This window comes from Dermacentor silvarum, chromosome 1 (genome assembly GCF_013339745.2).
Source record: "Dermacentor silvarum isolate Dsil-2018 chromosome 1, BIME_Dsil_1.4, whole genome shotgun sequence".
Classification (NCBI taxonomy): Eukaryota; Metazoa; Arthropoda; class Arachnida; order Ixodida; family Ixodidae; genus Dermacentor; species Dermacentor silvarum.
The window spans coordinates 162,919,233-162,935,288 of NC_051154.1; the positions used below are offsets into that span (position 1 = coordinate 162,919,233).

A 16,056-nucleotide genomic window follows, 5' to 3' on the forward strand; every position below is an offset into this window, starting at 1 on the left:
TCTCTGTTCATATAAGCTAATGCTTCTCAGCAAAATGGGGTGAAAAAGCCATTTGTACTTGCTGCATGCCTGTTCATTAATATAAACAAATAACAAAACATATGGTGGTGATATTTATAGCCACCTATATTACATGGTCTATAAGATGCATCTTCACTTTAGTGTGCCTTTAATGAAGTTAGTACTGGTTCACCAAGCCACAGTGAAATGTGCTTGGTCATGTCATATTTTATGGTTAACACCTTCCTGTGCATTGAACTTGCTCCTCCAATTTTTGGAGTGTGAGAACAGCACAGAGACAGAGAAAGTTAAATTCTAGTGACTCTAGGAAAAAGGTTAAATTCTAGTGACTCTAGGAAAAATAAAATTGATTTAAGGCTTGGAATTTTTTACAAAGATTGCCAAAAATTGGTAAGTAAAAAACAAAATTATGCATGAAGGTTACAAATTCATAACTCAGCACCAAAACAGATATTGCAGTTCTGTAAACTGCATCCATAATAAAATCTAAATGGACAAATTTGATGTATTAATTTACAGTGTACATTAACTTGTTACAATGTTTACAAGGGTTTTGCAAAAGTCCTACTCACAAAGTAGTGGTATATTTCAGAGGGGTGTATAATACATTGATTTTGTCCTCTTTATGTGTATTAGTAGGTGTAGTCTACAGAATTGTGATATCATTTCTTGTTGAGTTAGAGTTGTAAACGTGATAAACCCCTTTTTTTCAATTTTTTCGATTTCCAGCAATTTTTATGAAAAATCGACGGCCTAAATAAAAAAAATCTGCTTGCTACAGTCACTAGATTTTAACTTTTTCTTTTAAATGTAAGAAACATAATAAAATTCGATGCAGTGGTTGCAAGAAAAATACTTTTTGTTTCAGTCTATTTAGATAGGAGCCCCTGAGCTACAAAGGGCTTCACTAGTGCACAGTAACACCTGTAGTGGCAAATTATGCTGACAGAAATTGTTTACATTTCTCTATTTCAGGGGCAGCTGCTGTTTCAGTGAAGCAGCCTCATGTGGACGAGAATTATGTAACTAACAATCCAGTACCTAAAGACAAGGTTGATGTGCAGAACACTGTGAATGGTTTGCAAAAAGCTGAAGCTAACAAAAATTCAGGCGAAAAGCATGTTGAAAACATTGAAGCACCTGTAGGTGGCAACCAACCCAATGTAAATCCCCAGACCCCTCCAGTATTGTTTAAGGAGCCTACAGCAGGAACCACTCTCAAGATTGCTCCACCTGCACCAACTGACACTGATGGAACAAAAGCTCTGCCAAGTCAACCTTCTCAAGGTAAGAGCTCGTTTTTGCTAACATGCTATTAGCAGCTCAATGGTTGCACTTTGGTTGCACCAAAGGGGATATGGTTGAAGGTCGTCATGTAGGCAGGATTGGGGGGGGGGGGTGAGTAATTTTATAGTATATTACACAGTCGTCGACAAATAAATTAATTGAGAACGACGTGACGCAGTTAGGGAAATGAAAAAAAAAAAAAAAACAGGTCCGAGAACAGACCCCTGCGGGACACCTGAAGTGACTGACAACCAGACGAAAAATGATTAGCTGTCACATACTGAGTTTGGTTAGAAAAAAACTTCCTAATCCAAGACAGGTACATTTGGGTCAATGTAAAATTAAGTTGAACTCTTTCCCTACCATGGGAAAATGGCCATTTTTTGTAGGTTATACTAAACTTTTTTTTCCGAGGAAATTATTGCACTCAAAATTTTGTGCCATCCATGAAAGCAAAGCAGAATGAATGCACTATCTAATAGCCACTATCTGTGAAGAAATAAACATTTTTTCTTGAAAACTGCTTGTGCTACAAAAATGTAACCGGAAGCCCTACAGTTGGGCGTGCCATGCAGCAAAGCATATCCTGGGTGTTAAATGTAGCGGGCATTTGCAATTCTTCCAATGAACTCTTGTTTTCTGCCGAGTTTTGCTGTCGTAATATTTCTGGCAGTTTTGGTATGTCTCCATGTTATCTGGCCAGTGCTAAATGGCTTCAATTGGTGGAGGAGCACGAACTAGCGGTTGCATCCTCAAGTTGATTTCCTTCATGGTCGCTCTCAGAATCAGACAGATGAAAAGGCAGCATCATCTGACTCACTGCTGCTTGAGCCATTGATAAAATCGGCCGCAGATGCAGCGAAATCGTGAGCTCTGCAATGTTTCGGAGCGCGCATGCCGCTTCAGAAGGTGGCCGTTCTCGCTTTCAACTTCGACGAGTGCACGCGCGTCTTCGGAGCCCGTTCAAAAAGAAAAAGACGAACTCTATAAGAAATGAAAATTCAGTTCTCCTACTATACATCAGATGGTGCAGTGTAAGTGGCGTGGAAGGTCTCGAAATTGGCATTTGAAACCATTGTTAGCCGGCTAATGATGCCGAACAGCCACGGTAAATTATGTAAGTAAATCATGCGACATGGAGTCAAAACCTTTAGCAAAGTCTAACAATGTGCAGCCAATGTCAGGTCAATTGTCAGTGGCAGCGAATAGATTTTTAGTAAAGCACATGAATTGGGGTTCACAAGAGTTGGGTTTCACATGAGTGCATCTTTCTCAAGCCATGTTGACTATGATGAAAAAATGTGTTGGTTTCCAAGAAGTCAATAAGGTGAGAATATATATCTTCTAAACTTTTGCATGGAATACTTGTCATTGAAATATGACAGTTCTCCAGAGCATGTGCATTACTTGACTTCAGGGCTGGAACCACCTTCCCTTCTTTCCAATGTTGCAGGAGAGATAAGCACTGCAAGACTGGGTAAATTTTAAAAAGAATAACAGCAGAAAAACATTTCAGTACATTTGGACATTTTGTAGTTAATATTGTCAAGTCCTGCACAAGAAAAAACCTTTTGGTTCTGAATTAAGTGGCTAACACCGAGTCAACTATTCTTGAATCCATTACAGAAAAACTTGAATTAGTTACGCTTGGAAAATTGACAGTGCTCTTTGATAAAGCATGGTCTTAGATAATACCAACTATGCCAATGTCCCATTCTATTAAGTGGTATCATCATTGAAAAAAGCAGCAAACACATAATCCAAAATGTTACAGCACTGATTCAGTAGAACACTGGTTCCATCAGGAGACATTAATTGTGTGGAGTATGTATTAGTGCCACTAACACTGTTCCGAAATTTGAGCGTGTTTGTTTGTAGCAATGAAGGCAAAGTAAAGTTTAAAAATATTCTTATCATTGTTGTCACTTGGATGTACTCATCTTCCACCCGATGGTAAGCAAACCGGCGGTCAGGAAGATTTGTTAGCTTAGCGCAATGAAACAGCCTTTTCATTTTGTTCCGCAGGCGCTTAAGAGTAGTGTTAAACCAAGGCTAGCGAGGGTTGAAAGGTATTTTCTTTGCAATTACATAGTGATCTATTAGGGTCAACAATTTTTTTTTTTTACGCAGCCAGTTTTCTTCAGCCAAAGGCTCGTCAAAGTTAGTGATGTAAGCTGCAGTGAATGATTCCATTTTGGCTGTAACAGACGTTATCTGCATGATTATAATCGCTAATAATCTTAAAACTCTTTTTAGAACAAACATGCGCTTTTTAAGTGAATAAGCAAGTGATCACTTAAGCCAGCCAGGCAGGGAGGCAGTTAGGTTTGGAAGCAAAGTCTGGCGTAGTAGTTAAAATGAGGTCAGGAATACAGTAGCGAGAGTGGGTATGTGAACAAGCTGTATGAGGTTAAAATTGGGACACATACTAAGAAAGTGCATGCATTCTGAAGAGTTTCTTCACAGTAACAGCACCACTGTGCCATGAAATATTTGCAAAATTAAAGTCCCCTAGAAAGAGCATGGGTGACTTAGGAAATCTATAGAATAAATTGTTTAAAACGTCATGAAGGTGATCGCAAAAAGAACTTGATGCAGTTGGGGGGCCTATAACATGCACAGAAATACAACCTCTGTTATTGATGACGTGCATGCACACAAGTTCTAAAGGTGATGAAATTGGTACAACAGAAGAAACAAACTTTTCATCCATGGTAATCGAGATGCCCCTGCCAGCACGAATATCCCACTCATAACGAAAGATACTGTACTTCTTTTCACAATCGAAAATATTATTGTTTTGTATTTTTGCTAAAAGCCAGTCTCATTAGCAGTTGCATGTTAAAGAACTCCAGGTGGTTAAAATAATCCCGAGTCCCTCACTACAGTGTGCCTCATAATCAGATCGTGGTTTTGGCATGTAAAACCCAGGAATTTAATTATTATTATTTTTTTATGTTGTCATGGGGGTGCCATTAGCCCGAAAGGGCCCCTCACTAGGTCTGGCTATTTCGAACTGACAAGCGCACTGCATACAATGCGCGCTAACGATCGTGCCTGCAAAGTATTACACCGCTTTGCGCTGCGAAAAGAGCTGAAATTTCAAACCAAACGCCCTGGGCCCTTCTACTCGCGGTTGCCGCGCTCCAAACGGGAGAGTCGACACATTATCACACAAGTGTGCCTACGTACATTGCAGTGCTGTGACGTTGCTCATAGTGACACATGACCTTGAGAATTATTGAAGGCAACATCAGTTATTTGTTTAATCTGTTGCTTCTATAGACGAATTAAAGTTTAGAGAAGTAATAAAGCCTACAAACCGAATGAATGTCTGTGTAGCAAGAGAGAAGTACTTCCATTTAATCTGCTTGTTCCGACGTTGTTCAGTTGCACACGCAGAGAGCGAAACTATGTCATTTTATAACCTGTTCCAGCGCGCGATCATGCTCTGTAATCCGCTTGCATCTGCCTCAGTGTTCATGTAGCACTGACTTACACTGCTAGTCAGGTACTCTCGTGTACAGCGCACAAAATCGTGCGCTCCGCGAAACGAGACAAACGCAAGAGCCCGCGCGCAAGACTGTCAGCGGAAGTGCGCCGTGCAGCAAAAAAAGCAAGGAAAAAAAATAAGAAGAACGCGGGACCCATGACGTATGCATCACGCGCGGTCCTCCAGCTCCGGTATAAGAAAATGCAGAGAAGGAATTTCGCTTGTGGTGGCTAAACAGAGGCAAGTGAAGAGAGTGTCTATGTTGGTGGTGACGTGCGCCTCCTGAAATCATGGGTTCGCGGCACTGAAATATTTCTATCTCGACTATTAATGAACCAATTTGAAAAGTTCTTGCGGTAGAACGCTCCCTAGAGGGCACATAACAACTTCCAGCATATAACCAAAATTTGCTATGTGGCCTGGTGAGGGGCCCTTTAAGAAAGGAAACAGTGAAAAACAGACACGAAACAGCCACGCACATAATACTGACTTGCAGGTGCAAGTCAGCATTGTGTCCGGCTTTTCTTGTCACAATTTTTTTTTTTTTTTGCTGTTTTCATTTTTAACACCATGTACCAATTAGCCCAACAGCAAATTTTCCTGAAGTACATGTAGCATGCTGACAAACAAATGAAATATGAACTTAATAGTACAAACTGTTTATTGGGTGAACTTGTTCCTGCAAATCAAAGAATTTCAGCAGGGGCAATAATTGCATGCACAGTTGCTAGTGGTTGTTGAATTGCACAATGTACAGCCTCCCACAATTTTAGCTATATTGCATGAGAACGCTATAATATGGGTGTACGTTGTCGGGATATGGGGGGATGCCAACGGCCCTCTGCCTCGACACACCGAGCCCTGCGGTTGGCGCATGCCTGCGCATCAACCGCGGTCCGGTACAAGCTCGAGGAAACAATAGACGACAACCACGTGTACACTCGGAAAGCATTTATTACGTCTGCAACTAACACTTCGAGCAGGCCAGCTAGCTATAGTTGACATCGCTGAGGGTTCCCTCGAAGAGAATAATACACTAGGTAAAGAAGGGCTTCCGACTTACCAACTGGGGAATACGGGGAGGCCGCGGCGTTTGCCGCGGCAAGAACGCGGTTGACTAACCACGTGCGGGAATACAGGAGCGGCGGCGGAGACTTCCGCCATCGCCGCTTGCTGGGGACCAAAGAGACCCGGGCGATATCAGCGGGATCTCACGTGACCCACCCGGTGGCGCTGATAGCGCTTGAGATTCCCGCGCGCCGCCCGCGGAAGGAAAGTTTCCCCTCTCCCAACTCTCCCTGGCACGCATGCGCTTGACGCGACGTTCGCTGCCCGTGCGGCGGTTATGGGACCCGAGGATTCCCACGTCGTCGTCCTAAAGAGAACATCGCATTAGACGACTCTAGCACAGGAGAGTGCTTAGTGCACTTGAGAGTACTTCTGCCGGTCTCGCTGATAATCGCCACTTAGAGGCGCTTAAAATGATGCGTGATGGACAGTCGCGCGATATAGCTGAAAATGCAGGAGGCTGTTATGACATTACCATTTACAACATGTTACCACATCTGGGAGATTTTACTAGCATCATGTCATTTGATACCATATGCTTGTCGTGATCTGGATAAGGAACAAGGTAAGATGGTGCACTCAATAAAAGAAGAAAAAAAAAGGATACGATTACAGGTAAATATACCGAATAGCTTATTTGTGCTTCATTGCTTTAAAAGGACTCTAAAGGAATGCACCAAATCAATCTAAAATGTTAGACTATCCTTCTAAAAACCTTGCCCTATGCATGTAACAAGTCTCATTGTGGAGAGCCGTGCCTGCAATTGTACGTGCTAGGATCAACTAATTCATGAACTGGAATCTTCCCTGGGCATGAAGAAATGACATTTCATCTCTAACGCACACTCAAGAGAAACGTCACTCAAGGAAGATGCCATGTGCATAGTGCTTGGCATATTGGCCCTCATCGTCCAACTCCATTTTGGTTGACAATGGCTAGCTGAGCTGCCTCTAGATTGGTAAAATAGTTCCAGTTTACAAGAAAGCTTACAGAGCTTCTATTAACAATTGCTGCCGATCTGCATGCTATTGTTGTTTAGTAAGGTCATTGAAAAACAGTTAATTGTTTAACAAAGTACCTCTGTAAAATTAATCTGCTGTCTCCTTATCAATATGGTTTTTGCCAAGGCCTTTCTACTGTACTTGCTCTTCATTCTTTTGCTGATTGCATCAAACGAGCAGTAGATAGTGGTATGCCGGTCGGAGCTGTATTCATTGACCTTACTAAGGCATTTGACACCATTAACCATGAAATTCTGTTACACGAACTTAAATACTTTGGTATATCTGGCCCACCATTACAGTTAATTAGCAACTACATTAGTAATCGATCACAAATTGTTAAATTGACAATGATCAACCTTCAGCAAAAAATTAAAAATGATCTACTTACAGTACTTTGCCATTCTAGTTGTATTTTGTATGCTGATGATACTACCATTTTCGCTGTTGACAAATCCCACAATTCTTTTAAAGAAAAACTTAACACCGATCTTCGCCATGTCCAGTCTTGGTGTAAAGCAAACCTGTTACATATTAATCCTTCTAAGACCACATTTGTGGTATTCCATTCTCCCCAGTTACACATAGATGTAGCTTAGCAGTTTTGCTTGACAATCACGCTCTACCTCTAACAGTGCCAAGTTTCTTGGTGTAACCCCTGATAGGCAACCTCACATTTGATCTTCATGTCACATCGCTGCTTCAAAAAGTTTCTTTTGTAATTCATGTAATTATTAAAACACGTTTCTACTTCCAGCCCCACATTATTTTATCATTACTCTTATGTTCATAGTCATCTTTCTTACTGAGTGTAATCTTGGGGCAATACATATAACCAAATATAAATATCCTTCCTCTCTACGAGTTGTTTTGTTATAAGCTATAAATATTCCATTTTTCGTCATTTACACAAAGAGGGAAAATCTTATCAGCTCTAACAAAACCAGATTTGCAGAGTGACAAAACCTACTAGTCCCAAAAGTAGTCACAACTCATAGAGAGGAAGGATACTGATATTATGGGAGGAGAATTATATATAAATGGGATTTTCGGGTCCCAAAAGCTAGAACTAGCTATGGGAAGCAAACCGCCTTTTCAGCCAGGATATCAAACTGGAATAGCATTTCATCTGAAATCAAATCATGTTCCTCATTGCATTCTTTTTCTTTTTTACTCGGGAAATTCTTGTTAGAAAATATACCTGGTTATTGTTACCGTGCATCTTATTATTCTAGTTACGTATACTGTTTTTTTTTTCTCTCTCTTTTGTCTTGTTTTTTTTTTTTCTTAGCTGTGGTATTTTGCCAATGGTGTTTCTGTAGAGTTTGATGCTTGTTGTATAAAATGTTCTGTTAAAATTATGTATAATATCTATAAGCAACTGTGTGCTGCATGTTAATAACATTATTTATATTTTGTATTAGGGTGTCCCTCTGACAGTTCTCAACTTTGGGACACCCTGTCATGCTTCTTGTTCTGTGCCTGTTAAAATGTACCACATTACTATAATAAATCTGAATCTGAAAAGGAACGCGAGCTGAGACAAAGCGTCATGCAGCTTAGGTAGCACATACTGAAATATCACCAGCACCATGCTCTTAGTTGACTTGTACTAATAAATCATTGAGGGCATGGAGGAAGGAAACTGGGAGGAAACGAATGTTACATCATAAAATTGAAGGCCATTCAAACTGGCCCAGCACCGTGATCATGTCAGTTTAGGTTCTCCTAGCACAGTGCTCAGTGTGTGCTTCTCTGAAGAAAAAAAAAAAAAAAGAAAAAAATTATTTCACATCTAATACATGATGTAGGCGGCACAGACAAAAAACTGAAATCGATTCAGCTTGACAGGGGTTTGCGCTCCTTTCTAAATTGTGTCACTTGAACACATAGGATGGCTTTAATTTATTTTGCAGAAGTTGGTCAAGTCTTTTCAGCTGTAAGTTCATTGGGTTGCAGGTGACTGTTATTTCACTACTGTGGTTCTTTGTAGTAATGATTCTTCTGTTCATTGTCACCACTTGCATATGGCTCTCACTATGTTTGTGCCTTGACAATACCAGCATCTATTTCTACATTGTTAGTTTATTCTCTTTTGTGCCACAGGACAAGGGCTGCAGAAGCATACAGTTGTGTCGCCAGATCTAGCGAAAGACCTGGGTGCAATGCCTCCTGCTTCTAGTTCAGGTAAGTAATGGCAATACCCACTTTTTGTTTATTTTTATTGATGTTAAAACTAGCGTTGCCTGTGAATTGGACATGTTTGAAAATGGTGGAAGAATTTTATAGATGTACAGCTGACTTCGGTTAATTCGACCCTAAAGGGACCTATGAAATTGAGTGAATTATCTGGCGGATGGAATTAGACAAGAGGCAGAAAAAAACACCGATACACACCGCTGAATCATTTGGCAGTATTTTCCCGATTCTAACATCCCAAAATGAAGGAGCATTGGTGCAAGGCTTGAGTGAGTGGACAGTGATATAAGTAATGGTCAACTGCCTGTGAAGTTTGACCGAAGGGACATAAAAGTTCACTCATTAAGTTAAAGTGATGACATTAAATGTTGACAGTGACTTTAGCATACGCTAAGAGGATGATGGCAAAAGCCTGCGCGCTCACGAGACATTCATTAAATTACTTGGACATTCTTATTCGAATGCGTTGTTACTTCCTGTTATTTTTCTCCCACCAAAAGTTGTGGGTTCGAGTGCCTTAATTAACTATACCTTAATGAACTGTGCCCTAATTAACTTCACCTTAACACCAAGGTCGAGGGTTCGACTCTTACCAAAGGTCGTGGGTCCGAATGCCTTAACTCTATCTTATTTAACTGCGCCTTAACACCAAAGGCCTTGGGTTTGACTCCCACCAATGGTCATGGCCTTAATTAACTCTTATCCTAATTAACGCCAAAGGTCGTGGGTTCGACTCCCACTAATGGTCGTGGGTTTAACTCCCATCAATTATGGTGCCAAACGCTGGACAGTCAGTTTTTCAACCCATGAGCCATTTTATCTCTTTCTCTACCATAGGGAAAATAGGTGTTTTTGTATGTTACGGCAGATGTTTTTTTTTTCTGAAAGAACTACTGCACTCAATATTTAATGTAATACATAAACAGAAAGCAAAATGAATGCACTTTTCATGCATACAAGTTTTATTAATGACATTTATGCGATACAAAAGATATAAATTGTTAAAATCAAGATTGTGCGATAAAATTTAACGAAGTTTGTAAAGACATGCTTGTATCTACTAAGAAAAAGATGTTACAAAAATTATGAGATATACAAAATGTATTACCATCTATTAGACATTATCTCAGAAAAAATCTATTTTTCATTGAACATTATTCCGCTACAAAAAGTTAACTGCAAACACTACAGTTGGGCGTGCCGGGCTGCGGCCGCCGATGTTCCGGGCTGGTTTGTGTCATCGTCGCTTTCAGGACTCAAAGTCCGACGAAAAGTTAGCGTCCTCTGACTCACTGCTATTCAATGTATCGATAAGATCAGCTGCAGAGGCAGTGGAATCACGATATCTGCGATCTCCCGAAGCGCGCTCGTCGTTTCTAGAGCCGGACATTTTTCATTCTGTTTTGACGATCGCAAAACTTCAGAGCGCGTTTAAAAATCGCCGCCTGGCGGGAAAAAAGCGAACTGCTTAGAAAACAAAAATATAGTTTCTCTTCTTTCATGTCCGATGGTGCAGTGTGTCCGTGAGCGGCACGGAAGGTCTCGAAAGCGGCATTTCAAACCGTCGATAGTGGGCGGCCATTTTTTTTGTTCTCCTTTGACAATCGCAAAACTTCAGAGCGCGTTTAAAAATCTCCGCCTGGCGGGAAAAAAGCGAACTGCTTAGAAAACAAAAATATAGTTTCTCTTCTTTCATGTCCGATGGTGCAGTGTGTCCGTGAGCGGCACGGAAGGTCTTGAAAGCGGCATTTCAAACCATCGATAGTGGGCGGTCATTTTTTTCGTTCTCCTTTGACAATCGCGAAACTTTGGAGCGTGTTTAAAAATCACCGCCTTGCGGGAAAAAAAGCGAACTGCTTAGAAAACTAAAATATGGTGCTCCTCCTTCACGTCCAATAGCACAGTATGTCCGTGAGAGGCGCGGAAGGTCTCAATAGCGGCGTTTCAGACCATCGATAGAGAGCTAACGATGCCCAATTGGAGTGGTACGGAAAGCGTTAAGGCTTTCGCGTTAAAACGGGAATCGTCTGTGTTCAAAGTATAAAAATAATGTAGAACTGACATTAAAGCTCTTAAACAACATTGAAATTTAATACAGGTGTCACATGGTGCATTTCCAATTGTGATTGAGAAATGATAGGATCGAAATTCTCAATCGCGATTGGCTCCAATTGTGCAAGCTGCAGAGGGGAGCCAATCGCTCTCGAGAAATTAAATCCCTGTCGGGCTCTATTGTGCTTGAAGATCCACTGTGCGGCACCTGTATGACACAGGACCTGATTTAAAAAAAAAATGTAGCAGTCCTCCAATTCTGACAATAACACAAGAATGAAACCAGTGAACTTTGCCTTCACCGAATAGAAATTTATTTATGCCTTATGCCCATCGCTCTCAAACAGCACTTCATCGCTACAGTCAAACCTCGTTAATATGTACCCGCTTAATGTGTTTAATGGTTTAAACGTAGTCGCGAAGATTCCCCCACCCAGCCCCCATTGAATCCCATGTATTCTCTGACCGCTTAAGCCGTAGTTGCTCATTTGCCATCAAATGGTTAGTGCGTACTATTTTCTTTCTAGTTCTTCACGTACAGGCACAAAATCAGCAGAATTTCATGTGCAGAAATGTTCGATTCTCGAGTTGCAACACCCGGACGACAGCCACCAGCGATAGGGACCTTGAAACATGGCCATCATGATGCATTTCCTGCTCAACAGCTGTCGCCGAATGCAGCACACAGAAACATGGCCTTTGAGAGGGTCAACCGACGTTTGCGGCTCAATCCAATCTTGCGCACACGAGGGATAAAGGCGGGGCGGGGCGCAAGCGTGCTTCTGTCGCGCTGTGAGGCACAGTGGAGGAAGCGAGAAAGTTGGGGGCGTTCGACGGCGGCCGTGCAGGCGCCTATCTTGAAACCAGTCTGCGACGTAGAGAAAGTGTCGTCCGCACAGGCCTCGTCTTCAAAGCGATCTGCGATGTGAACAAAGTGCAACTAGTGCCAGTAGCTTCGTGTGCGCTTTGCTTTCAACCTTTAGTTTGCGTTGATGGCACGAAGGTCAATTCACACTGGCTGCTCTTGCTACGCCTCCTCACTTCAGCGTTGTGACATTGAGTTTTCGAGGTCATCGAGAGAGATGTGTTCATATTTACGTGTGCACGCTTTACACCGTGCTTGTTAACTTAAGGTCCGTTCGATTCGCCTGCACCACTGTGAACCAGTTCACGGTGGTTCACGAGAAGTTCCGAAATTGTGCAGCTCGATTTCTGTGGTGCAGGCACAGCGCGACACTCGAAACGAATGCCAAGGTGCAGACGCGGTGCAGGCGTTATGCTATGTCCGACTAATGTGCACGGAGTGTGTAAGTTTGAGAGGTCCTGAACTACAGATATGATCGAATTCTGGGGCGTAAATACACACCACACTTGCGTAGACACATCAGACGTGCATAAGCGGGGTTTTAACGGCGCTCGCGCCCATGTGCTGTGTCGTCTGCTGCGTTGCTGCCGCGCACCTGTACGCCTGCACCAAGGCGGCACCGACAGTGGAGTGGGTGCAGCAAAATCATGAACCAGCCCTGCACCTTTCCTGCACCTTTTGAAACGAACGGCGTGGTTCAGCGGGCGCCATTGCTGCACCGCTGAAACGAATGGCAAAGTGCAGCACCTCGTGAACTGGTTCAGGCGGTGCAGGCGAATCAAACGTATCTTTAGTTAGTGAGTGAATGTTTATAACTTTATACGACCGATAAAACTACTATCCTTAGTTCGTATAGTTGTCTACTAAATTGCAATCGCAATCGATGCTTCGCCTATCGGGTGAAACTGTGACATTCTTTTTTTTTTCTTCGTTCCGCCAGTGTGCTTGCGGTCGTGGTGTTGTCGTAGTGTTCTGTTCGAAGCTGCCGTCATCGTGGCAAGTGAACATAACCAATTTCTTGCTGCCTACCCTCGAATAAAGCCTGTCCGAGAGTGTATGTTTGAGAGCATCGTGACGTAGTTCTTTTCCAGCCGGTAAGTAGCCACTGAAGTGACATTGGCGGTTAATCCGTACATTGTTTAGTGCATACCTAAATGTCGTTCCCGGCCGACTACGTATTAACAAGGTTTGACTGTATCTCTGAACCACAACATGTCCTCCGTATGGGCCATTGCATGTTTGATAATCTGGATTTATCGAATGACTCTGCAGCAGTGGCAAACAGGATGGTGGCCCATGCCTAGACTAATCACTTCGCTAGTTCATTCTGTGATGCATGTAATTCTTCAAAAGGCCAAAAACACGTGACACAGCATGATGCTTAACGTAGCATTTAAATTACCCTATCTTTTTAATGAGCTTTCATAATTGAAGACAACGCAGCACAGAGGCAGCATTACGCTACGTGAGAAATACGTTGTGCTCTGGCATCATACTGCGCGGCGGCGCGCGCGCGGTCCCGCGGGCCGTATCTTGAAAGCGATCTGCGTGGGGGCAGATTCTACGCAGTGTAGGTGCGTCGGCGGCTCGTGGCTTTGTGCGTGCGGCGTGTTCTCGGCGCTCAGTTTGGGTTGAAGCGATAGACAACAGCATGAAGGTCACTTCGCTCGCTTCTGCAGCGGCGCTTAACTGCGCGTGTCCGCGCTCATCGAGTGTGATGTGTTCATGTTTGCCTGTGGGCGCTGACACCATGTTTGTTAATTAGTTAATAACCGAATGTTTACAAGTTTATACAGACAATAAAACTACTATTCTTACTTTGTATAGCTCATCGCAATCGATACTTCGGCTGTCGGGCGAAACTACTTTGTGTCGCACGTAAGAATTAAAATAATATTGTGTGCAGTTCAACACTACTCCCATTTCTCAATTTTTCCTGTTTCCTGGCTCTTGCGTTTCCCGGCTCTTATGTTATTTTTTTACGGTCCCGTGAAAAACGTAACAGCGGGGTTCTACTGTATCAGGCATTGCCTGGGCTATTATTGGCCTTAGTGAGGTTAGAAGAACTGGTGAGGCTTATACAGTGCTGACTAATGGCCACGTCTTCTGCTACAAAGGTCTTCCAGATAAGAGAGAATTCAGGGTAGGATTTCTAATCCATAAGGACATAGCGGGCAATGTTGATAACTTCTACAGCATTAATGAGACTGTAGCAGTTGTCGTAATAAAGCTGAATAGAAGGTATAGAATGAAGGTAGCACAAGCCTACGCCCAACCTCCAGTCATGATGATGAAGGAATAGAACAGTTTTATGAAGATGTTGAATTAGCGATGAGAAAGGTACAAACTCGGTATACTGTAGTCATGGGCAACTTCAACGAAAAGTAGGGGATGTTGCATTAGCGATGAGAAAGGTACAAACTCAGTATACTCTAGTCATGGGTAACTTCAAAGCAAAAGTAGGGAAAAAGCAGGCCGGTGAGCAAGCAATTGGCAACTATGGCATCGATTCTGGGAACACTAGAGGAGAGATGTTGGTAGAATTCGCAGAAAGGAATAGGCTCAGAATAATGAATAACTTCTTCAGGAAGTGTAGCAACAGGAAGTGGACCTGGAAAAGCCCTAATGGAGAAACAAGAAATGAAATAGATTTCATACTCTCTGCCGATCCTAGCATAGTGCAGGATGTAGAAGTGTTAGGTAAGTTAAAGTGCAGTGACCATAGGTTAGTGAGGTCTAAGATTTCTCTCTATTTGAAGAGGGAAAGAGTAAAGTTATTCAAGAAGAAACAGGCCAACCTGGACGCAGGAAGGGTAAAAGCAGACCAATTCAGGATGGTGCTCGCCATAGGCGGAAAGTTTTCATTTCTCCGGGGGGGGGCTGGGGCCCGACCAGCTTTCTGAAACCTACCCATGTGTATATATATATACAGGGTGTTTCAGCGAACACTTCCAAAATTTATTTAAGGTTGCCTGTGGCAGGTAGCTCAATTCTAGTTCATGAGCAGGTCTACTCGAGGAGGCGGACATTAATAGCGCAAAAAATTGAAATGCTTAATCGACTAATCAACAAAAAAAATTCACTAATTAAATTTTTAACTAATTACCTGATGGCCCATATTGCGATTAAGAAATTGTAGCCGTGGAGTTCGCAAAGCAGATCCACTTGGAATTATTTCTCAGGATGACACCAGTTTCGAGATATTCATTCCCGAAATTTGCGGAGAAATGCATTGGCGTTCCAGTTAATTTTGTACTTCAATGCATAAAGCGATGTTTTGTTAAGAAACTAACTGGAACGCCAATGCATTTCTCCCCAAAGTTCGTGAATTAATATCCCAAAACTGCTGTCATCCCAAGAATTCGTTCCAAGTGGATCCGCCTTGCAAACTACATGGCTACAATTTGTAAATTGCAGTATGGGCCATCAGGTAATTAGTTAAAAACTTAATTAGTGAATTTTTGTTAATTAGTCGATTATGCATTTCAATTTCATGTGCAAGTAATGTCCGCCTCTTCGAGTAGACCAGCTCATGAACTAGAATTGTGCTATCTGCCACAGGAAACCTTTACGGATTTTTGAAAGTGTTCGCTGAAACACTCTGTATATATATATTATATACTTACATATATACACCCTTGCTGACAATTTTCTATTTCTCACTTTCTGGCGAACGATATTATATCGACACTCCAGGCAAATTTTCGCTGTTGGCGTCGCCGTGATGTTCCGTAATAAATCCAAAAGCCATATAAATGAGCAACCCATACACTGTGGGTGCGGGAAAAAGCGCGTAACTATGAGCAGAAAAGGATGGCGGCTTGATGGGCATTATCTTCCCACGGCGCTCAACATTCGGGTTAGTTGTAAGTCACGTAATCAAACGCAAATGGAAAGGAGAGCCCGCGTCTTCTCCTCCAGCCCTGCCATAGCTCTGAATGACTGTGCGCGGTTAACGCTTATGCGGCCCGTGTGTCATATTTAATTGTTGGTAATAATTGGTGGGTGCAATGATAAAGGGCGATCAGGGATGGCTGCTAACATCATGCGCGCTGTCTTCCTTGCCGGG

The 16,056-nt window shown here is 42.4% G+C and overlaps 1 protein-coding gene across 1 annotated transcript in view; it reads left to right on the top strand.

Annotated features, from left to right (window-relative positions):
* Window positions 1-16,056, top strand: part of LOC119436324 (trans-Golgi network integral membrane protein 2-like) — a 53,176-nt gene that overhangs the window by 15,816 nt on the left and 21,304 nt on the right. Inside the window, exons 3-4 of the mRNA XM_049657017.1 lie at window positions 997-1,308; window positions 8,978-9,058. Coding sequence (XP_049512974.1) covers window positions 997-1,308; window positions 8,978-9,058 — 393 coding nt within the window. The remainder of the gene's footprint in view (window positions 1-996; window positions 1,309-8,977; window positions 9,059-16,056) is intronic.